Source organism: Herpailurus yagouaroundi, unplaced genomic scaffold, assembly GCF_014898765.1.
Source record: "Herpailurus yagouaroundi ecotype Mexico unplaced genomic scaffold, PumYag 191, whole genome shotgun sequence".
NCBI lineage: Eukaryota > Metazoa > Chordata > Mammalia > Carnivora > Felidae > Herpailurus > Herpailurus yagouaroundi.
The window spans coordinates 69,502-94,134 of NW_024412422.1; the positions used below are offsets into that span (position 1 = coordinate 69,502).

Consider the following 24,633-nt stretch of genomic DNA (forward strand, 5'->3'; position numbering starts at 1 on the left):
GGACTTCTGATTGAGGGAAGCGTTAAAAGGTCTGCTCTCAAAGGAGCCACAATTGCCTAATAAATCCTCCTCCAGTAGAAATGGCTTTAAGACACTGACTTTTAAATGAAAAATCCTGGGCCCTCAGATGGAGAGCCATCCCTCAGTGTGTGGAGAAGCCTTAAGAGGATTTAAGGGCAACTTGGCCTCATTTTTGGTCACATATGCGCATGCACGCGCCCACGTACAAACACACACACACACACACGCGCGCGTGCACACACACACAGAACTCCCTCCTGAATGTATATTGTCCTGGACTCTGCAATTTCTGGGCTTCTTTGTCTCTCCAGAAGTCATGGTCAACCTGAGCTCACCCAGCCATTCTCAGTAAAACAGCCTCCAGGAGGCAGAACCTCAACCAGCATGAAACCCAGTGACATCGAGTGTAACTGAGGTCCTGTCACCAGGGCAGGATGTGCCCTGATCATCTGCTTTCTGGGACAAGTTTATGCTCAGAAATCCCAGGGCAAGTCTCTGTCCATTGGGCAGTTCACCCCCCAGCCATCTCTGGGCTCCAGTCACTGCCTGAGGCTGATCAGTAGATTGATTCTGAGACAGCAGAGTCAGTGCTGCTCCCATGGAGCTCAAGGCTCATGAGGACATAACACAGGCCCTCCCTGTGCTCTCAGGGCTGGCGTCACTCCCCCAGACACTCCAGTGAACCTCCAGCCAGAATGGACCTGTACTGAAAAGTCTGTCCCAACTGAGGGCCACAGGGACTGTGACTTCAGGGACACAGTGCTCCTTATCTCCACCTCACCTGGAGTCACATGTGGGATCTTCGAAAGAATTTTCTGGGTCAAATTGGTCTTGGGTAATAGAAATTCATTCCTCTAGTCACTGGAGAGTGAGTGAGTAATTACTCTATTCTGAACTTGCTGGACACAAGATACAGTGACTATTGTTCTACCCACCCCTGAGATGAGTCTGACCCCTAAGCATCCATCCTGGAAGCTCTGTGTGTTAATTCCATCATTGAGGTGGGTCTGAAGTTCACAGGAACTAGCTCTTCATGGTGTTTACCTGGGCACTGCGTTGGGCTTTCCTACTCCTACTTGCAGGACAAGACCTAGTGTACAAAACTCACAATTAAAATAATAATAATAAAAATAATAATAAGTGAAATGATTTAGAAACAAGTTTACAGACCTCTATTCAACCAAGAACCAAAAGTCATATCATTTCATTATTTTTTCATTCATCTTTTTTCAACTACTATTTCAGGCCATATTGTCTCAGCAATAAGCACAAATCTGTGAAAATACACTGGTGATTAAATACCTGCATCTTCCCGTTGACAGTGTTGTTGAGTTTAAATATTCTTACTGAGCTGAGTGTTGTATAAAATCACCCACGTTCATTTTGAGGCAACAGTTGTCCAAATGGTGACAGACACATGAAGTCTGCAACGAGGTCCCCGTCAGAGCACCCGTGGCTGTCACTCCTTCCCTCCTGGAGCTTCCTGCAGGTTTGTCCTTCGTGCTCTGTGGTCAGGGCCACACTTGGGCTCCTGCAGACTTGGGTCTGTGTGCTGGGGGACAGATCCTAGGAGGGAATCACTAACCACAGTGTGTGGAGAACTGTTGTTTCACGGAGGTGGAAGTAGTGACAGACGACGAAGATGGTCAGTGTGTAACTCCCCTAGGAAGGCACACGAGGGCGTCTACCCACAACCTGGAGAAAAGGGCTCCCTGTCTCCTCAGTGCTGAGGGAGCTTCTGGGAAAGAGAACTCTGAGCCCAGAGAGGAACCAGGGAAGAGGGAAGAAATCAGCCTCCTGCACAGAACTGGCCATGCGTCAATGTGGACCCGTCGCTGCTCTGGCCCTGATCCTCATCTGTGTGGTTGTGCCAGAGTCACCACCTCAGTCCTGCCCCATCAACAGCCAAGGGAACCGTGGACGGACTCACTACGTGGAGCCTGAGTAGAGCAAAGTGCACCCTGAGGTGATGGGAGGTCACATAGCGGGCATCTGGCCTGGCCTGAAGGAATGGGACAGTGGACAGAGTAGTGTGGGAGGCAGGAGCTCTCTTTGATGGGCTCTGGTCGCCATGTCACATAGTGCTGTGTCCAGGCCTGGACACCAGGGGGTGCTCATCACTTGTGTCTGAGGAGTCAGGGATGGTCAGAGCTGGGAGTTTCCACTTGCCACTGCCTGTGCCCTCTGATCATGGGTCACAGCTGTGACGTTCCCACTCCTAGCTCTACATAGCACCTCTCTTGCTCACCCCCTGGACATCCTCAGGCAGAGGCACCTAAAGCAGGATTAGTTAGGGGGCAGAGAGCTGGGGTCTCATTTGCATGGATGGGCCCTCTGGAAAGGAGATATTAGGGGGGGCTCTTCAGCAGTGGGACCACAAAAGGCAGGATCAGTGATGACCCCCACCATGGCCTGGTCACCTGTCTTGCTCATCCTCCTCACTCTCTGCACAGGTAACTGTATGCAGGGATGGGGAAAGGGTCCTGGGAGGACACATGGGCCCTGATCCCCCTCTTGCCTCCAGATCCCAGCATCCCCCTCTCTTTGTCTCTCCCACTTATAGGCTCCTGGGAAGACGTTGGGCCCTGTCTGTGCTGACTCAGCCAGCCTCATTGTTTGTCTGGGTCCCTGGCCCAGACAGTCACCATCTCCTGCACTGGAAGTGCCAACAACATCGTATTCTTAAATTTTTTTTTTATGTTTATTTATTTTTGATAGACACAGAGAGACAGAGAACAAGTGGGGGAGAGACAGAGACAGAGGGAGACACAGAATCTGAAGCAGGATCCAGGCTCCAAGCTGTCAGCACCGAGCCCGACGTGGGGCTCGAACCCACAATCCGTGAGATCATGACCTGAGCCGAAGTCGGTCGCTTAACCGACTGAGCCACCCAGGTGCCCCAACAACATCGGTATTCTTGGTGTGAGCCGGTACCAACAGCTCCCAAGAAAGGCTGCCTCAAACTCCTCATCTATGATAATAGCAAACGACTCTCAGGGGTCCGTGACTGATTTTCTGGCCGCAGGTCTGAGACTCAGACTCTCTGACCATCACTGGGCTCCAGGCTGAGGACGAGGCTGATTATTACTGCCAGTCCTTTGACTACTGTATCCGTGTTCATCCAGTGCTCCAGGCCTGTGGGGAAATGAGATAAAAACCTGTCCCACAGCAATGGGACTTGCCATCCAACCCCGACTTTTTGGCCAAGTCAGCTGTTTCTTTGTTTGTTTGATATAAACTGGGGTCTGAGACCCGCTCCGGGGAATATGTCTGTCTACAAAGTCTTTCCACATTCTTTTAAATTTCAGCTTGAAGCCTGTGCTTGGAAGCAATATCTTGTGATTTTTTTTCAAATTTAGCATATAGTCCAGGATGTCACTGGCAGGCTGCCCTAAGGGTAGAGTCCGTGACAGGTCAGGGCAGAAATAGGGACACCAAATCCAGCTCGGTCTGAGTCAGGACACATCAGGAGTGTTCAATACGTGTCCTGGTAACAACAGCTACCGCGAATGTGCTCCCAAATACTCATCTATTATGATGGTTAGACCCTCTAGGGACCCTGCTCCTCCCTGCCCCTCCTGGGACAGCATCTCGGGCTCACACAGAGCCCCAGGCCCATGAGAACTGAAAGCAGAACCCCTTTCTCATCTGCTGGGAGGGCGAGGCCCCAGCAGCTGCTCAGGTTCAGCCTGTGACTTCTGCTTCTGATGCTCCTGCTGCTGCCACCATGGGCCCCGGTGCATGCAGCAGCGCCACCTGGGAGTGAGGGCTCTGCCTTTCCTTAAGCCCCTTCCTAGACAAAGGGACTCAACGGACACAGAAAGCTCATCTCGCCGATTAGGTTGAGACACAGGTCTCTTTTCACTAAAGTTCATGGACTGGGGTCCAGTGTGCCCCTTTTCCACCTGACCTCTCAGGATCTAGCATCTGCATCTTTGGCCATTTACCTATTTCTGGAAGTTTCCAGACCTGTGTAATCCTCTTATTAATCTTCACTAGGAATGCCTGTTCTTTTTGCTCTTTGGAGTGATTTCTTCTGTCACTGTTGCACCAGCCCTGGAGTATCTATGGGTGAATTGTGTTTTGCGGTCTTTTGAAATGACTTCCTGTCCATTCCCAACAGTGCTGAGATCCAACCAGTGATTTTTGTTATTCACTTGCATTGTTAATACTTACTTGCAGAAGGATGTTGAATGATAATGGTGTTTAGGTCACGTTAGCCTATTCACCTTGTAGAAATGTCCTTCCCACCCTCACCCCATTAGGTAATTTCCTGGCTGTGGGACTGAGTTCTATGTGTGTGGGAGAGAGTGTCTTATCACAGTATAATGTCTCTGTTGCCATTATATGTGTTTTCTATCAGGACTTTTCTTTCAATTTTGTAAAGGATCATTTGTGTTCTAGTGAGATAATGATTTTCATCTGTTGCTTTACAAATATGATGTCTTAGAGGATTTATCAACATATAATTCCACTCTATGTTTGCAATAAATCACATATGGTCCCAATGCCAGATTATTTTAGTCTGATAATGGAATCTCACTGCTGATTTTTTACTTAGAGGATTTGCTTCCATATTTTATAATTTCCACAATTTTCATTTTTCTGTATTTTATATATCAAGTGTATGGATCATTGCGACAGTTCTTTCTATAGTAATTTAAATTGTCCTTTGTTATTCATGATATATATATATATATACATATATATGTATACATATGTGTGTGTGTGTGTGTGTGTATTTGTTTGGTATATATCAAATGAAACTATGGTCCCTGAAGGTTGTTGGTGTTTTTCGTGAAGTTAACCACATCTTACACATTTTTGTGGAAGAGTTCCTAATAATGTTGTCTATTTTATTCTAAGGAAAGTGGTCTGTTTTTCATTTTTTTAATGGAACCATTTTTACTTCCTAGTAAAGTACGCTTTTAAATTATTCTTATTAGACGTTAGCAGTATGATTTTTTCACTTTTGATTTTTGTCCACATGCCATTTCTCATTCCCATACTTGTGTATTATCCATTTTCATGCAACAGTTAGTAAGTGAATTGTTCCCTCATTTAAAAACCTGATTTTGCAGTACCGATTAGATTTATATACAGATTATGATTCCGGGGACACTAGGGGGCGCTGTGCCTGACAAGAGAGCAGGGACTGATGCCCACCTCTCCCATACATGGGAAGAGCCTGAGCCTGCTTCAGTGGGACTGGGAGCAATGACCCCACCCATGTGTGACTCTTCTGCACTGTGACTCCTCTAACCCATGGAGAAACCAGATGCTGGTCCTACCTCAGCCCTTCGGAAACCTGGTCATCTATTCCTTCTCTCTGTGACTAGAACCATCACCAGCACAGAGGGACGCAGGGACCGGCACGGGGAATGGCAGCCCCCTATTCGCATGAATGACTCCGTTCCCAAGAATGAAAGGAAAAAAGGAATGGGATCCTGTCCCCAGTCCCCAGGGTGGCCCTCAGGAGGCTGTGCTGTCATATTTCCGATACGGCTCCGTGTTAATTTGCAAAATACAATGCGTATGAGAACACTCCTTGCTACCCAAGTGCGGCTCAGAGAGGAGCTCCTGCCCTCACTTGCAGAAGGTGGTCCCCCCCCCCCGACTGAGCCCCACCCTATTCACTATTCCAGAACCGCCATCTGCTCCTACTCTGGAATCCAGAGCAGCAGGAGCTGCAAAGTCAGCACAATTACCGTCCCTGCCCAGGTGACCAAATGTCAGGGAGGGCAGGTGGGGACGGGAATCTTCTGATGGGAAGAGAGGCTGTAGGGTGTCCTGAGAGGAGTGAGGAGTTGGAAGTCCTTCAAAATGGGAGACACAAGGTAAGTGACAGATGACAGCTTATTCAGCTCACAAGGGCATCTCTGACCTGAGAGTAGCCTGAGCTGTGACTGGATCAATCTTCCTGCAGGTTCTCTGTGCCCGTCCAGCTTCTTCATGCCCTCAGCCCTTCCTTTCACCATATTCTGCAGGCTCCTCAGACAGCTCTCCTGTGGAGGGGCAGGGGCTCTGTGTGGAGAGTGTGGGATGAACCAGGCAGAGGGGGTCCTTTCTCTCTGCCTTAGAGGTTCCTCCCTCCCCCTTCACTTCCTTGTTTCACCTTCTCTCCTCTCCAGGGCATCCCCAAATCTTTGAGCTCCTTCCCTTCTGGTGACTGACCCATTTCCTTTCACTCTAATCACTTGTCATCCCTAAGTGGGACAGACCCACATATCTCAGGAAGGACTGATGATATTTGGCAACCTCCTCTCCTAAGGATTCACATAAGTGGTCTCCATGACCCCTCAACATGAAATACCCTGAACTTTTGTCTGTGCACGTCATACCCTACTGACACCTACATATTTTAGATATTAACATACATTTCAAATACGATCTTATATTTGAAAATTGCACTTTATTGGTCTTTTACTTATAGAGGACAAATACTGAATGATTTCTATAACTTGTTAAATTGTAATTGAAGATGTCTCAGTAATGCAGCACTTGAGTCAATAAAAGTACAATTATCTGGGAATAGCTTGTAATTTAAAATTTATAGGTAACTAAGTGCATAATCCCACTGTAAATATAAAAGAAAAGATGAATAATTGGAGTGGAATACGTTTTTTGTCTCCACCTTGAAATAATCCAATAGTCCAAGGTGGGTGTCAAAGCTAGAGGGCTTCTTTTAGATGATGTTGATCTAAGAGAAGAGGAATAAGGGTTCAGAGAGGAAGTGTGGAGAGATGCTGGAGGCTGAAGGAAGGAGTGAGAACTGGTCAGCCAGCAGAGAGGCGCTGGGCGCTGGGAGGTCTGGTGTCCTCTCCCAGGGGCCAAACCCTGAGGAAGCAGAGTTCTGGAAGCAGAGCTCTCCTCTCAGTCCTGATAGAACCAGTGGGTCAGGAACACAGGAGACAGGAACACAGAGCCGGCTCCTCCCTGACCCTTCGTGTACCCCATTGTACCCGTCAGAGAATAGTTGGTGCTTACGAAATCTATGTTTCACAAATAGCTGAAAAGTTCTGGAACATAGAAATGAAGGGTTTCTCAAACTTGAAAGGAAGTAAAGCTTTAGCATTTTCAGTTTCCATCATAAGTGGAGATGGCCTGGGTTCTATCTGGTTATTTACCTCCTCGTGTGCACAGTGTCTGCCATGTGAGATTGCTCATTTCATGGTCATGGAGGCAGAGCGTCACTTTCTCATTCCCTCCTGCTTCATTACTTGTTCCTACTGTTCCCACATAGGAAACAAACTCTTATTATAACCCTAAATGCTATCTATGTAGCATCTCCTACAAAAGTTCAAGTAGTAATTCTCTAGACTAATCAGGTGGCTTTCTCTACACCAACATTGAAGAAGCCCATAAGGATACTACAAAATTACTCCACTCAGGACAGCATCAAAAAGAACAAGACATTTAGGAGTGAACTTAACCAAATGGCCAAAAGACTTGGAATCGGAAGGCTACAAAAGATTGCTGAACATATTAAACAGACTTACATATATGGGAAGACAGCACGTCCATAAGATGGATGACTTAATATTGTGAAGATATAACCAACACCATCCAAATCCATCTCCACATTCAGTGATGTCTCGCCAAGTGCTTACTGCCCCCAGTATAATCCAAAGAGGTCTACTGCTCACCCCCTCTGGTTCTTTGTTTGGAAAGATGTTGGATAAATGTCTGTTCTTTGGACTGAGATGTTAAACACCCAACCCTCATGAATTCCATGGAGTGCTGAACAAAAAATCTTGGTTAGGGTCCAATACATGTAGAGCAATAGGTCATTACTACTCCAACATTTTCAGTGAAAGAGAAGTGGAGAACCCCTCAGAAGGGAAGAGGGCTCCATTTATATTAACGTTTTGTTTATGCCAATACTCATACTGAATACAATTATAAAACTGATATATTAAGTATATCAGAGTGTCAAATTTATAAGCATTTGTCAGGCTAAAGTTCAAGGGAAATTTGAACCCAGAAAAGTTATCAGGAACAGAAGACACATTTCTCTGACAGCATTCTATCCTCATGGCAAAGACAAGCATCAGAAGTCCTTGCGGTGTGGGTTGAAGGGACCTAGCAGGAGAATCTAAACCCACAACAACAATGGTCAAACTGGAAGGCAAGTCCAAGTAGAATTATTTTGAGGCGTGAACCACCTTGGAACTCTAAGAACTTTAAGTCTTTCATTAGGTTCAAGATGACACTAGACTGGTTATGACCCCAGGCACCTCGAAGAGGCAAACTCTGATGCCAGGTAATACCTGGTAGCATTAACACTGTGCAATCGATACACCGTGTATTTAACCACATGGAGGTCATTAGTGACCCGGAAAAAATACAACCAGTCCTAAAAAAGCACAGAGGACACCTCTTCATTCCTCTGCACCCGTCAATGGCACCATTCTAGATCCAACTGCAAAAGTCTGGACACCATTCCAGGGGTGTTGGGAGGTGTCAGAAGGACTAGACCACTTAGTGTCTAAGCCCAGCAGGTGGCACTGTGGGACCTGTCCTGTTTGGCCAGGCTTCTGGAGCTGACCAACTAGGGAACCACTCTAATAATTCTCGCACACTCGTCAGGCAGTGTCCTCACGGCAGTGTGACCCTGCAGGGACCATGAGCCATCAGCTCTGACTCCCTCACTCCCATGTTTTATCCTCCAACCCCAAGGAGTCAATGCCCAGGTGGTGTTCAGGTAGGGACAGGTAATCCCACACCTGGAGAAGTTTGCATAATGAAAAAATCACCTGCAATATTCTCTGGTTCTAGAGCAAGGGACCCCTGGGGAGGGGAGGATGGGAATTCCAGCAACATGTCCTTAACCAGCAGAAGTCGGGGCTTCCTTGGCCTGTCCTGATTCTTTCTTTACCTCCTCTCACAGACAGGGAGTTACCTTTAGGGCTGAAGAGAAAAGATGCTGGGTTGACAGGTAGGGGAGCAACCTCCCCTGAAAGTATTTGCGTGGCTTTCTTTCCATCATCTGTGCATGGCTGGTCATCACCCCCATTCTTTCTCACCTTGTAGCCCCCAGCTTTCCTTCAAGGGCCTCTGTCAGACTGTGCTACTTTGTCATCGAGGGCATCTGGGCCCTTGATAGGGGCAAAAAGAAATATATATATATATACATATATATATATATATGATATTTATTATAAATAAATATTACATATTACAAAAGTATGTATAATATATAAGCAATATATAAACACACATTTTAAATATGTGTAATATGTTATATTGAATTATTACATGTGTAACTGTATTATATAACTATTAAATATAGGTATCTTGTATGATATAAAACACTATAGATTACGTATACACATTATATGTATGTTCCATGTTGCAATTCATATATCGTATATTATAATTTATATATTTAAGTAATAGAACTTAGAGAGAGAGGGAGAGGAAAATGAAGTTGCTGTCTCGGAACTAAGCTGAGTTCTTTCCACCCAGAGTGAAATTTAGAGACTCTGCCAGGTGTGTGGTCTCACAGAGGAAACTGGATTTGCAGCAAAATAATGAGATCACGAGGAATAACTTGCAAAGCCTTGAGTCTCAGAGCAGGAGTGAGCGGGTTCCTTTTATTCAGTCATCCGGATCGATATTCAGAAAGGGGACTTTGTCAGCCTGCGAAAGGTGGCTATCGGGTCGCACGGGCACACTTCGAAAACAGGACCGTGCCTGCATCCTAGGTTATGTCCGTGCAGCTTGCGCTCCTCCTCGTGTGGAGACTGACGTTATAAGGAAGCAGAAGTAACCGTCCCGCGAGGGGAAGGGGCCAGGGGCCCGCTCCCAGAGCCAGTATAAACTGGAGGAGGTTTGGGCTCCTGACCTGGGGAAAGGAATGCAGGGCCTTGCTTCCTCTGACACAGCGCTGGGAGTTTGCCCTCTGCTGTGTTCTCTGATGTGGTGAAGCACTTTCCTGGCCTGGTGGAGATTGTTAACCTTTGTATTCCCTTTGTTCCCTTAAAAACCCTTAATTACTGATGTGTTGTAGCATTTATTTGTAATTCTGACTCATGTTAAAAGCCACTAGGGGTTAGCTGGATCTTTCTGTCCCTTCCAACTTCGTGAGGAACTCCAGGGCCCTGGGTTCTTCTCCCACATCCAGTTTTCCAATCCTTCCTGAAACACAGGCCTTCCCAGCAGGGAAGGATTTTCTGACTTGGGGTGCCTTAAGAATATCTGAGAGTTTCTTGGGTTGACTCAGGGCTCCCTTCAAGGTCAGGGATTCCGGCTGATTAGTGTGACTCCCCAGTTTATTATGATAAATACAGAATAAATTCATTAGTTTTCAAACTGTCCCGATTTCAGTTGCTATTTCTAAGCAATATGATATTCGTCAATTATTTCTATATTTCATGGTGACTTATGGAAGCTGACATTGTATTTTTCAGATGTGTCAATTACTCTTTTTGATTCTTCCTTTTGTCTTAAGTTTTAGATACTCCTTATATTTTACATTTGGTGCATATACAATTGTATCCTTTTTTTCCCAGTGTATCAAGGATTCCTTTGATAAGTAGACACAAACCGATTGGGTAGGAACCTTTGGGGAATATAAGTTGGGCTGTCAAATACAGAGAAGGAGAAAGGCAACCATGCACATCATATGAAACAGACAGTGTACCACAACTCTGAAATGAATAGAAAATCATATTTTATTTCACACTGTGATGAGCACTGATCTTACACTTGCGGAAATTACTTTAATGTGGGTTGAATGAAAGAATGAATGAATGAATTGAATGAATGAATGAACGAATGAATGGTGTAGACTAAGCCCTCAGTCAAGGAGTTACAGTAACACCCCCATCCTTCCTATGGGGGAGGAAAGGCATCCTTCAGCCCTGGTTGTCTGTGATGTTTCCACACCTGTCTACATCATGGTTGCCATGTGACGCGGGGACAGCAGACCCCTCACCTGCCCTCCCTCTGCTCTCCCAACCTGACCTCACCTGTGTCAGTCAGGGCATCTCTGTCTCTCTGGGCATCACCCTCCTTCCACAAGACCCTCTGGAACATCCCTCCATCTCCCATAGCTGAGGGTCCACTCTGTCACCTCCCTGTGTCCCACCGGGGGACACGTGTCATTCCCCCTTCCCTGTTTCCTCTGTTGTCATCTTTCTCCAGCTGACCCCCAGTGACATCTTCCAGGTCTCCTTGTCCCAAGTTCTGTCCTAGGATTTTCTGTGGAGCTAAATCTCTAATGAGTGGCATTGACCAGAGGCACAGCTGGGATTAAAAGTTTGAGACAAATGGAGGGAGTCGCAGGGATCCCAGCAGTGATCCCTGTGGAGAATGAAATTCTCATTAAAAATAAGGAAATACGCAAGAGGATATCCATGCCCAGTTCTCACAGGAGAAGAAAGGAAGGCAGGAAGGAAGAAGACTTCCCTAATCAATGGTTCATTCAGATTTTGTCTATCCTTCCAGATCCTGTTTCCTGAGGTCATATTCCTGACCTGCAGCTCCCTCTCCAGTGACCTCATCCCCTCCTTTTCCAAGACCACCATGCAGTCCATGCTTCTGTGACCCAGGACCCCTGGACTGGCCTTGGCTGTCACTGATAGACCTCTAGGCCTGGGGACAGGAAGGCGAGGGAAGGAGCTGAGGAGTAGTGGCTTTGGGTCTCAGCCCCTGTATCTACCAGCTTAAGAAGAATGGATAAATTCATATTTGTTAAAAGAGTTCTTCCCTCCATGGGGCCCAGAGCACCCTGGGTGACCTCTCCTCTCCCTCCCTTTCTCCACACGATCCAGCCACAGGGGTCTCAGGCACACACCATGTTCTCCTGAGATATCTTGGGGTGCAGGCTAAACCTTCCTAAGGACCCTGTATTGCACGAGCATTTATGGCAGCCTTTGCCTGGGAGGAGCTGGACCCTCCGCTGTGACCACCAGCCATAATGACACCTGGTGGGTGTCCTATACCCATTTCATTAATTGTCAGACCCTTGCATTCTGACTCTCCTGAAGTTTGAAATAACTTGCATGCACACTGACTGTACCTGTCAGTGGCTTCTGGATCTGAATGACTTCTTCCCAGTTTCTTATGCAACCTATCAGAACTCTCAGGGAAATTAAAAACAGAAAAGGCAACAAAATAACGATGATAACACAGACACTTTGTCTGGTCAGCCACGTGTAAATATCAGAGCCTTTTGAGCTGGCTTTTGTTCTCTTCACAAAGGCACATCAAATTAGTTAGTTTTCAGAGTGCAGGCACCATCCTGGCTGGTGGACAGGCCTCCACAATATGTACTCTGTATCTCCAGGGATCAGAGCCGAGGCCCTCCCTTCCCTCCAGGCTCCTGTGCTCAGGGCTGACTGAGTCGCTGTGTGTCTCCCCTGGCCTGGCGCACTGGCTGGGTACCTGCCCTTCAGGTGTGATGTCGGGAGATGGGGATTAGCCCTGGGAGGAGCTTTGGATGTCAGGTTAGCAAACTTCCCAGTGGGGCTTGTGAGGGTGAAGAGGAAGTGCCACCATTGCTCCAAAATGCTGAGCCTGCTCTCGGGAAGGTGGGTGAAGTAGATCCCTCAGATGTGAGTTTCCCACAGCTGCCACCACCAGGGCCCAATGGGCACCCCTGTGGCTGGCGTCCCGAGCCCCCAAGGCACTGACTGTGTCCTATTCCCCTCTCCTCATCAGTGATCCCAGTAGTAGGAAGGCGGTGGGGTACCAGGAGCAGGATCTCCCCCATGTGTGCACAAAGGAAGTCAACCCCATGGGTCATTCCAGGAGGAAGTCCTGTCATTAGTGACAGCTTGGACGAATCTGCAGGACATTGCCCTACGTGAAATAAGCCCGGCGGAGAAAGATAAATACCGTGCAATCTCATTTACGTGTGGAATCTGCAGGAAGAAAACAAATTTTTTAATTGCTGTAACTTGTTAGTGATGGGGTGAGTTACAACAGGGGAGCACATATAAGGGTGGCAAGGGTATTTGTTTGACTACAGCTTCTTAAATATAATTTTGATTTTCAACTTTTAGTTAATAATTACAAAAATAAACATAACGGTAAATTTACTATTTTAATCATTCTCACAGGTGCTAAGTGTATTTGCGGTGTTATGTAACCGTCACAACTATCCATTTCTAGGACCTTTTCATCATTCCCAAAAGTAACACTGCACCAGCAGGGGAATGGGTAACCTGGAATGGCAGCGGAACCAGGGCCCAGGACCCCGTGCCAATGCAGGAAGCAGCAGAGGGCAGAGGGCAGTTCCCGCAAAGGCTCTTGGCAGGTGTGCCCTGACCCAGGTGAAAGCGTCCTTTGGGCTGCGTTTCTTACCCCAGATTGACCATGTGGATGCACGCTGCCCACCATGGCATGAGTATCAATGTGTCCCATTGCACGGGGTCCGGCATTTCCAGCTGTCTCCCCCGAAATGTGTCAGGAAACACCAGTGAGAACCTGAGGATCTCATCTGGGGCATCTGCGGTATGATTCACGCACATTCCTGGCTGAATCCCCTTCAAAATCCACGTTAGCTCTCTTCCAGAGACCGTGCAATGTCCTTGTTTTCAGCCTACATCCTCCCTGGTGGTCAAGGGGAACTTGCATTTATTTCTGGTCTCTTTTTTTCCTGTGGCATCCATCTATGTGTCTCATTCTACACCAGTACCACACTGTTTTCATGACTACAAAATTTGAAAGCAGAAAGTATGATGACTCCAGCTTTGTCCTTTGTGGGAGATGCAGGAGAGAAGCCTCAAAGGAAAAGACTTCAAAAGGGAAGGGCTGGAGAAGGTGCAAGGCTTTAGGACATGTTTACATAGCTGAACGTGTCCAAGGTGGATCCTCCTTCACATCTGACCCTTCCTAGTGATACAGAAACCAGTTACCTGGAAATGCAACCTTGAAAAGCTAAACCATTAGACTGAGTAACACACTTGCTTAGCTGACTTTATGTACATAGTCTTTAGCAGTTATCCTAATAAAAAGAAGCTTCATTCTAGAGTTGGGGCCTCATTCCGACTTGAGTATGAGGACCTTCACTTAACGGCACTTTGTTTGCGGACTCACCTTTTGTGACTCTGGCCATACACCCTGCAACAGTTCTTTCCCAAGATTGCTTTGGCCCCTGGAGGCTTTTTCTGACTCGATACAAACTTCAGGACTTTTTTTTTATTTCTGTGAAAAAATGTCATTGGACTTTCCACAGAAATTGTATTTAATCTATAGATTGATTTGGGTAGCATGGACATTTTAAAGTTACTTTTGTTGTGAAAAACATCGGATTTAGGAATTACCTGGAGGTTATGTGTGAGGTATAAGGATGTGTCTAAGATAACACCTGTGCCTGTGGGTAAGAATCTGGATGGATGATGACGGTCCAAAATAAAATGGAGATGTATGTTTTAGCCATAAGTTAAGGAAAGTGATATGTGTGTATTTTTTTCTTTTTTTATTCACTGATTTATTTATTTATTTTTAATTTTTTTTTTTAACGTTTATTTATTTTTTTGGGACAGAGAGAGACAGAGCATGAACGGGGGAGGGGCAGAGAGAGAGGGAGACACAGAATCGGAAACAGGCTCCAGGCTCTGAGCCATCCGCCCAGAGCCCGACGCGGGGCTCGAACTCACGGACCGCGAGATCGTGACCTGGCTGAAGTCGGACGCTTAACCGACTGCGCCACCCAGGCGCCCCATTGATTTATTTTTTAATTTAAAAATATTGACTGAGCACCAGCTAAGTATCAACAAGCTCCACATACTGTGCTATGAGGAACAAACAGAATTGTGAGGTCATGGACATCTGTTGGGTTTTCATCTAACTCACTATGAAAGACAGTGATCAGATGTTTTATGTGAAGTTCAGAGAGAAACAGTAAGCATTTGTAGGAATAGGACATACAGTTCTATGTTAAGTGAGAGTGGTTGGCTAGAAGTGTGTATATATGTATATCCATATCTAATATTTTATGTAAGTAATTTGTGTTTCATATGTATGATCACACACACACACACACATATACTTAAGTATATATATATACTTAAATCATACATACACACACACAAGGTCAGGGCACCGGGTTATAGGGAATGAACTGCAAGAGTGGGAAATGTCCTGAGTTGAGAGAGAGATTGGCTGTCCCCTCAGGCCTCCCACATAGACGCTGTGGAGGGGCGTATGTGCCCTCTGCCCTTGTGCTCACTGGGCTCAGGTCACATTCTCCCTGATAGTCTGTAGGGGTCTAAGCTGGAAACCCAGGCCTGGGGTCCTACATTGTGCCCTCTGCTCTGTGCTCACTGCAGCCCAGGAGAGGCCTCCCAGCCCCAACTCACATCCAGCTTTCCCCAAATTCAGTTCTGGCACCCCAGGGGATGGAATGACTTGCATGAAGGGTTCCACTTTGCTTTCCCAGGAGGGGAGCGAGAGGTTTGTGCAGGTGTCTCACTTGTGTGCTCAGAAGCAGAACCTGGTGCATATCCTCCATGGCATGGACCCCTCTTCACCTATTTGTAAACCACCGTTGTATGGATGCCGTGCTAACTGATCTGGATGATTCCCATTTTAATAAGAAGCTGTCTAAATAAGCATAATTTATTTTTCTTTAGCACTCTACCAAGTAATTACAGATTTCATTTTTTTAATTTTAATTTTCCAATATCTGTTATCCCCTTGTCATTTTTAAACTGTGTATACTTTTGAAGATTCCATTTTTGTCCAAAACTTTAGCCAGTGACTCTTCCATTCTGTTATGAAAATTATTATGTGATTATTAGACAATTTTTCTAGTTTTTGTATCATACATTTTTGCTTTCCTTGTGGTAGGGAGGTGGGCTGTTTCTCTTTTCTCTTCTTTCTTATCCCTCGTGGCTGGCAGGTGCTTACTGTCTCCTTCCCCCTCTTTTCCCATCACTGAGGTGTTTCCAGAGCTGCTCTCCCAACTTTCTCGCCCATCTGCTCACAACAGTGCATCTGAGACCTCCTCTCGCCCTCCTGCTCGCCCTGAATGCCCATCCTGTGGTCAGGGTCAGGTCTCCCCGCACGCTGTCCTGTGTCTTCACACTCAGGGGACTTTCTCTTCTGAGGGTGGTTCAGGCCGCTGCTAACTTTCTCCTTCTCTCTTCACAGATGTTTCTGGAACTGACTTCTTTTTCCACTAAAGCTCATGGCTTGTGGTGTGAGCGTGCGAGCGAGGCCACCAGGGTCCCTGCATTTACTTTTGCATTTGCATTTACTTCCTCATTTATTTCACTTCCATGTTGTGTGAAGATGATGCACGGTCTGTCTCGTGTTAAAAGAGTGTGAGTCTTGTGTAGTTTCTTCTGCCTTCTTAATCATGCAGGTGTTTTTAAGAGCTGTCATGGATATTTCACCTCAGCTACCCGGAAACTCTCATGAAAATTTTCTTTAAATGTGAAAAAATCATATCAAAAGGGAACCTCCTTTAAAGAATACTTCTTAAATTAATTACTGTTTTTATTTTTTACTGGATTCTAACATTGATGTAAGGAGTAAAAACGATCAAATATATTTAGTTTATATGTATTGGCAATTTCTTATTAATACATTCAATAAATGTGACTAAAACCACAGGTAAAGAGTAGGGAGAATAAGCCAGGTTTTCTTGTTAAGGGATGAAATGTATCAGGTCCAAGTGTCACAGAACTGTAAGGGTTAAATTGTAGTGTAGGGCTAATGCTTAGCTTGAAAAATAACAGCTTTGTGTTGACACTGAAGGTTAAGAGATAACAGCCTTGCTTTGCTCTGGTAAACTCCGCCTCATACCCTTGTAAATTAGGCTCCACCAATTAAGGAAACAAAAATTCAAAGAAAAGAGCGTCAGAGGCAGGGTCAAGGAGATCCACTGGTTGCAACTTAGAGGCAGAAAGTCTAAAGTAAACACCTCATTAGGCAACTGTTTCTAACTCATCTGGAACCTGTTTCTTTGTTCTGTTCCCAGGTGATGATAAAACGATGTGATCGGTTGTAAAAACTCTGTACCCCGGCTGTTCTGTTCGGGGCCGCACTCTTATCAAGAGTGTTGGTCCCGATCAGTCGGCCTTGCCTCTCATTGTAATAAACTTTGTTGTGACTGTCACTGGTGCCTGTAGCATTCTGTTTCAGGAGTCGTGTGGATGCAACAGAACCACCATGAGTTCACTCCTTGGTGACTCACAGGGCGAGAGGCTGCACTAGATGTCACACAAAGGAATCTTGATCTGCAGCCAATAAGGAGATCAGGGGAGTAACTTCCAAAGCTGTGACTCCCTGATGGAGGGGAGTGGGTTCCTTTGATTCAGGGTTAGGATGGAGACCCAGGGGTCCTGAGAGCACAGGCCTGTGTGTGTATCCTGTGAGGTGTTAGCTGAAGCTTGTGCTCCTCCGAGAGTGGAGATTGAACATCATCCTGAGGCGGAGGTCCCTGGAGGACACGCCGGGGTCCATCTGAGCAGGTGGAGTTGGTGGAGGATGTAACTGGTCTAGGCTGCCAAGCCCATCCTGCTGTTTGCCTCTGAAACAGAAGGTTGACTTTCCTGTGAAAAAAGAAGGGGTGTCAGTGCAGGTCCTGCTGGGGACAGTTTTAACCTCATTAACCCTTTGGGGGGCGCGGTTTGAACCCTGCAAAAACAACTCAAGAATGTGCTTTAGGTCAGCTTTACTTTTGAAACAACACTGGGTGTGACACCACTGAGTTCTTGTCTCTGATGTGGTCAGACTGTTTCCTGACCTCGCAGAGACTTAGTTTTCGCATTCCCTTTGTTCCCTTAAAATCTTCTATGAGCAGGTTGTTGTATTTACTTGTTCCAACGCTTCCTAGAAGGTTCTGCAAGATGTGTACTGGGCAAGTAGAGCCTGCAGGGTATGGATTCCAGAAAACAGCTGGGGGCTTAAATTATTGCTTTTGGGTCAGGAAAGCTGTCTCCTCTTTTTCTATCTTTATTTTTCTTTTGTTTTGGTTTTGTTCTAGGGACCTCCAAACTTTCTGCTTATAGAAAGCTCAAGGTATTTAGCTTAAAAATATTGCACTGATAAGAAAATTCAGTGAAGTCATCAGAAATATAAATTAAAGTGTCTATTAATTATTTCAATAATCTTTAAATAATAAGGATACTTTTTCATAAGTGAAAAATAATGAAGGGAGGGGGCTCCTGGGTGGCTCAGTCAGTTATTAAACATTCGACTTTGGCTCAGGTCATGATCTCATCGTTCCCAAGTTTGAGCCCCGCCTTGGGCTCTGTGCTGACAGCTCAGAGCCTGGAGCCTGTTTCAGATTCTGTGTCTACCTCTCTCTATGCCCCTCCCCCACTTGCACTCTGTCTCTTTGTGTCTGTATCTGTCTCTCTCTCTCTCTCTCAAAAATAAACATTAAAACCTTTTTTAAATTTTTTTTAATGTTTGTTTTTGACAGAGAGAGGGAGAGAGCGCGACAGAGCATGAGCGGGGGAGGGGCAGAGAGAGAGGGAGACACAGAATCCAAAGCAGGCTCCAGGCTCTGAGCTGTCAGCACAGAGCCCGACACGGGGCTCGAACTCACGGACCACGAGATCATGACCTGAGCCGAAGTCGGACGCTCAACCCACTGAGCCACCCAGGCGCCCCAATTAACATTAACACTTTAAAAAAAATAATGAAGGGATGCCTGGGTCACTCATCTGTTAAGTGACTGACTGCTTATTTCATCTTACATTAGGAACACAGTCGTGAGATTGAGCCCCAGGTCAGGCTGTTGCCAGGCATGGAGCCTGCTTGAGATGCTCCCTCTCCTTCTCCCTCTGCCCCTCCCCTGCAGTTGCTCTCTCTCTCTCTCCATTCCTCTCTCTCAAAAAAATAATAATGAAAATGATTTTAATATTATTACCAACAAAATAAAAGTGCTAATGTTACTGGACAAAGAACCAGTTCCAAAGTCCGGTTCTGCTATAGTCACTGAAAAATCAGTGCTGGAGAGACGAGTGAAGGTGAGAAAGGAAGCCGGCAACCTGGGAAGACCATGGACAGATGTCTCAAAACCCATCTTTCTTGTCCAGGTGAAGCCAGGGTTCACCATGGGAAGGTGTCAAAATGGTAGGGGCTCTGTGCAGGAGAAGCAGGTGCCCAGACCATGAACCATATGAAGACATGACTCTGCACACACTGACATCTGCTGTTTGACTTATCCTCTGGGAGCTTTTGGTCCTTCACTCCTCAAGGCCAGTGGTCTGCAAATCTGAAGGAAAGTAGGATAGTTCTGCTATAGGCCAAAAAACTTTGGTCCGCAAATGAAGAATGCATAAGCTTGAAGCAAGTTTTATTTTAAGAATAGTGGGAGTGCTGGGGCGCATGGGTGGCTCGGTTAAGCGTCTGACTCTTTATTTCGGCTCGGGTCATGATCTCATGGTTTGTGATCTCATGGTTTTCACATTGGGCTCTGTTCTGACAGGGTGGAGCTTGCTTCGGATTCTCTCTCTCCCTCTCTCTGCCCCTCCCCTGCCTCTGAAAATAAATGTAAAAAATTGTTTTTAAATCTTAAAAAAAGACCAGTGGGAGCGCTATTACAGTAAGAGCAAATATCCTGAGATGTGTGCAATCTGCATATTACAGGGAATTGTAAAACTCCCTGAAGAATGTGAAAGCACGTTTGAAAAAAGTGGTGAACATATTGTTGTTGTCTTTAAGAAGAAAACAAAATATAAGCATTGTAACAGTTCACAGGTGAGCTCCTGCAACGTATCTTCTAGCTTCTGTTTCCAATTTGGGGTCTGGATGGGAGATACATTCTAACTTCAAGGAAATTGAGAAAAATCTGACTATGTACTGTAGGCGGGGAAAGACGTAACAATGGATTAGAGAGAGGGATGGGAGAAATGGAGGATCACAGAGTGGCTGAGCTAGGGACTCCCTAGAGGGAGTCTCATAAATTCAGAGCGAGAACAGTCAGCACGGCCACGTGCACCTGCAGCCACAGACCGCTGGGGAGGAAGTGGCATAGTGGGTTCTGTGGGGGCTGTTAGCGAGGCAAGCAAGACTAATGTCGGTGGTTACAAAGAATACATTATGATGATGAGGATGATCCGTGATTCTAAAGTAAGTAAGGAGGAACAGGGAGGCTAAGAAAATGAAAAAAAGCAAGCAGGGTATTTCCCAGTACAGTGAATCAGGGCCCAGGTTGTTGGAGATAACAGGCCATGGGGGTCCTTATCCAGCAGTGGAAGAAGAATCTGTAATAAAGGCAAGCGTCCATTGATACACCTTATTTATATACAGTGTTCTTTTTATATCAGTCCTAATGTGCAGAGCAATTTTAAAATAGGCTTAAAGGTAATAGATACATCACTGCATCAGAAGAAAACTATGAATTGCCAAGAAAATACCAATAAGTACATTAAAACCCAGAGTAGGGTGCAAGGGCAGAAAATACTTTCCCCACCAGTATTGTATTTTCATGTACAGACCAATGGGAGAGGCCAGGGCCTGTCCCCTGGGATTGAGGGAACCTCTCAGGAGACCCTCACAAAACAACAGCTGCAACACGTTTGGCACAACAGTAACACGTAAGAGAATCTGTAAGGGAGACCCGGGCCAGCTGTAATGATGGGTGAACTTATAGGTCAGTCTGGGTAATTACATGCTTAATGTCTGTTTTTAGATAATCCTAGATTGTTAATCACCCAAGGCACCTGCCAGAAGCCAACTCACTGCCAGATTATGTGGAATATCTGTAGAGGTGACAAGTAGACGTGAGGAATGAGACCCGAACACCTTGGTTCTGTCCTTAATCCCTTGTATCTGAACAAAATCTCCTGTTTGGCAGCTGGTTTCCGACACTTGTGGGCTCAGGGCATGTGTTCCTCAGGCCTCCAGGTGGGATCCTCACAAGGACTTTTTCTACCGATGCTGGTAGTCGCTCCAGAGCAAAGTTTCTTTCCTTTTCCCCAAGTTATTAGAAGCACTGGCATTTTTGGCCAACTTCAAAGGCAATGACTATGAGAGAAGAACACAGAGGGTTCAGGAGCATTGTAGCAGATGGAGAGCACCCGGCCCATGACTCATATGTAGTATGAGCTGACTGACTGGGAAATCTGATACTCAGTGTCTATACTATAAGAGAAGATGTGTACCATTTCTCCAGAGTAATGACAAAAATAAAATCTAATAGTGAAAACCAGTAAACCAGAAACAGAATTTATTTCAGATCAATTGTCAAACTTCTGTACAGTTGAGAAGTACAAAATAAATACACAAGTAAATGTGTATGAGAAAGGAAGGAAAGAAAAAAGGATGGAAGGAAGTAGGGAAGAAGGGAGGAAGGAAGGAAGGAAGGGAGGGAGGGGGGAAGGAAGGAAGAAAGGAAGGAAAAAAGGGAAGGAAGGAAGGAATGAAGGAAGGAAGGAAGGAAGGAAGGAAGGAAGGGAGGAAGGAAGGAAGAAAGGAAGGAACCATACAATGAACTTTTCAAACAAACAAAGTACAGGAAACAAACAACCTGAATAGAAAATAAGTCAAAAACATTACCAGACACTTTGCACAGGATGATATTACTAAGGTCACCTGGACCCGGAAGTTCCCATCAAAGAACTCACATATTAGTGGTAGAGAGGTGGAGATAGTGGGGACTGTGTCCCTGAGGTCACAAGCCTTGTAGCTCTGGATTGGAATAAAAAAGTTTGCTGTAAAGGTTCCCCCTCCCTGCCTGAGGGTGTCACTAAGGGAGTGACAGCCCAGCCCTGAGAGCAGAGGGAGATTATATGTCACATCCTTATGGGCCTTGGCCTTGCGAGAGCAGCACTGAGACTGCTTTCCCAGAATCAATGTACCAAACAGTATCAGCTGCAGATTGGAGCCCAGAGACGGTTGGGGACTGTGCTGCCCGCGGGGACAGAGACTCAACCTGGGATGCTTGGTCATTGGCCTTGTTCCAGGAGAGCCCTCCTGCCCCCCCACCACAGCCATCCCACTGTCCCCTGTGTCCCCAGGTGTCCACTGTGATGACTTTCAGTGGAAAAGGCTAAAGCCTGGAACATAAGCAACAAGAGGAGAATGTTTCTCTGGAGGATCTACTGTCCAGATAGTTCTTGGGAAACAGATTCTGGGGCATAAGAAAAATGATTCTATATTCTGAAGTTTGCAGGAAGTCTCTGGAAGAGAATCACACCTCCTGAGAGGCTGAGGGAGCCCTGCTGTCATCTAGTTTTTAATAGATCACCTTTTATCACAACCAATTTTTTGTGACAATTACGACAACCAAGGTGTCAAGGTGACCAGGCAGGAGGCAGGGTGGGAGAGATAGCACCCCCTCCTGTCCAGGGTGAAGGTGAGTGGGAGGGTTTTTGGAATAGGAAAGAAACTGCATTTTCTCTTTCCCTTTCCCTGCTGATTTCTTCACTTCCTTATACCCCTTGTCCCTCCTCACTTACATCAAGTCATGGGTCTTTATCACCATACTCCATCCCTCATCACCCACCAAGGATTAGTCTCCTCACCTCACTAGCCCCTTCCCCACGCCCATGGAATCCACCAGGATGCTTCTTCTCCCCCTAAATCTGCCAGCTGACTGTGGCTGCAGGTGCACACGGCCATGCTGACTGCTCCCACCATGGATTTATGAAACTCCCTCCGGGGTGTCCCTAGTTCAGACACTCCATGACCCTTCACTTCTCACATTCTCTCCGTAACTCATTGGTATGTCTTGCCCTGTCTTCAATACATAGTCAGATTGCCCTCAACTTCCTTGAAGTTAGAAAGTATCTTCTATCCAGACTCCAAACTAAAACATAGAAGATAGAAATGAGATCACCAGCTAAAAAGGTTAACATGTTTATGGTTAGTTTTCTTATTGAAGACAAAAGTAAACATTCGCCAGTTTTTTCAAATGTGCTTTCATATACTTCAGGGACTTTTACAATTTCCTTTAAAATACAAATTGCACACATCTCAACATGTTTACTCAGCACTTTTACTTTTTTTGGTAATCTTATTAGGACGATTTTCATTATTTTTAACTTATGAAAAACTAAATGAATATAGAAAAAAATAGTACACATAAAAAAGAGAACAGAAGAATTAACTTAAAAGAAGTCCAAATGTGAACAGTAATTGCTTAAATAATTAAAGACATGAGTAAAAAAAAAATGAGGGATTTAAAAAAGTAAAACTCTTATTTAAAATTTTATTAAAATAATACGTTTTATTTTACATACTTCTGATGATTTTACTGAATTGTTTTTTTCAGTAAAATATTTTTAAATTTAAATGCCCTGAGCCTTTTATATAACATATTTCATTTCTCAAATAAAAACCTGATTCTTTCTTATTACACTTCACTTCTGTTTTTAGTTACATTCTTTTTGTATTCGTAAGAAGTTGAAGAGAAATATGAAGTGTATTGGTCATAGCACTTAGCCCTGATAACTTTTCCTTTTATGTCAATGTTAGATATTAGATAAAGTATGAAATAAAATAATTTATTTTTTACATCTGCATCAAACATTTTAGGAGGTATTCTTTTGTAATTATTTTTTATATTAAAAATATGGAAAATTCTGGTGCTCAGGTAATATCCAACAAAGAAATTGGAAATACCCATGACAGCTGTTAAAAACACACCAACAATTAAGAAGACAGAGGAAACTACACAAAATTCACACCTTCCGTAAAGCATGAGATGGACCAAGTTGCAACTTCACACAACCCGGAAGTGAAAATCAGCAAATAAATAAGCGCTCAGACTGGAAACCCTGGCGGCTTCACTCCCGTGCTCACACTACAAGTCAGGAGCATCAGTGGGAAGAAAAGTGAGTTCCAGAAAAAGCTGTAGGAGACAGAAGGGGAAGGCGACTAGTGGCCTGAACCAGCATGAGAGGAGAAAGTCCCTTGAATGTGAAGACACAGGCCGGCATGTGGGGAGACCTGAGCCCTGACCACAGGACATGCATCCAGGAAGAGCAAGAGGGAGAAGGGAGGTCTCAGTTGCAGAGCTGTGGGCACAGGGGGTGAGAAAGTCAGGAAGGGATTCTGGAAACACCTCAATCAAGGGAAATGAGGGGCAAGAACATTTGGTATCCGCCAGGCACGAGGGAATAGGAACCAGGGAAAGGAGACACAGCCTGCATCCTCTCCAAGGGTAAAGCAAAAATGCACGAGACCAAAACCAGAAAAGCAGTCTCATTAACACACAGTATTACTTTTCATAACAGAATAAAGCAACTACTGGCTAAATTGTTGAACAAAAAGAAGTATGTACAAATATATAACATAAATCATGGAAGGGGTGAATTGATATTGGAAGATAAAAATTGAAAAAGAATGATATCCTTAATTATTGTATAAACCACTAAGGAAAAGTAAGTGATTACTGTTGTGACAGCCGATGCCATTAAAACTGGAACCATACAGATAGATCGGCATGGTCGCTGCACAAGAGTGACAAGCAACCAAGTGAAGCAATCCATGTATTTACAGATGGTGGTGTTGATGTTCCCGCAACAATGCACACATTCTTATCGCCAGTGAGTGAAGTGCTTACAGTGGCACCTGTTCTGTGATTCAGCACCTGTGAAATGTGCGCAAGAGGGAAGTCACTGCAGACAAGAAGGAACCGGTGGTGATGAAGGGGTGAGTGCAGAGAGGGGCAATGGCGTGACTGGTAGTGGGTCAGCG

At 45.3% G+C, this 24,633-nt stretch overlaps 1 pseudogene and 1 gene segment (V, D, J or C); both read left to right on the forward strand.

Annotated features, from left to right (window-relative positions):
- Nucleotides 1-13,342, forward strand: part of LOC121010106 (probable non-functional immunoglobulin lambda variable 5-48) — a 41,754-nt gene extending 28,412 nt beyond the window's left edge. Inside the window, 2 exon segments of the V gene segment in view lie at nucleotides 12,955-12,979; nucleotides 13,338-13,342. Of these exon segments, the coding sequence occupies nucleotides 12,955-12,979; nucleotides 13,338-13,342 (30 nt within the window).
- Nucleotides 13,343-24,334: 10,992 nt separating this feature from the next.
- On the forward strand, nucleotides 24,335-24,431 carry LOC121010497 (uncharacterized; annotated as a pseudogene).
- The last annotated feature ends 202 nt before the right edge of the window (nucleotides 24,432-24,633 follow it).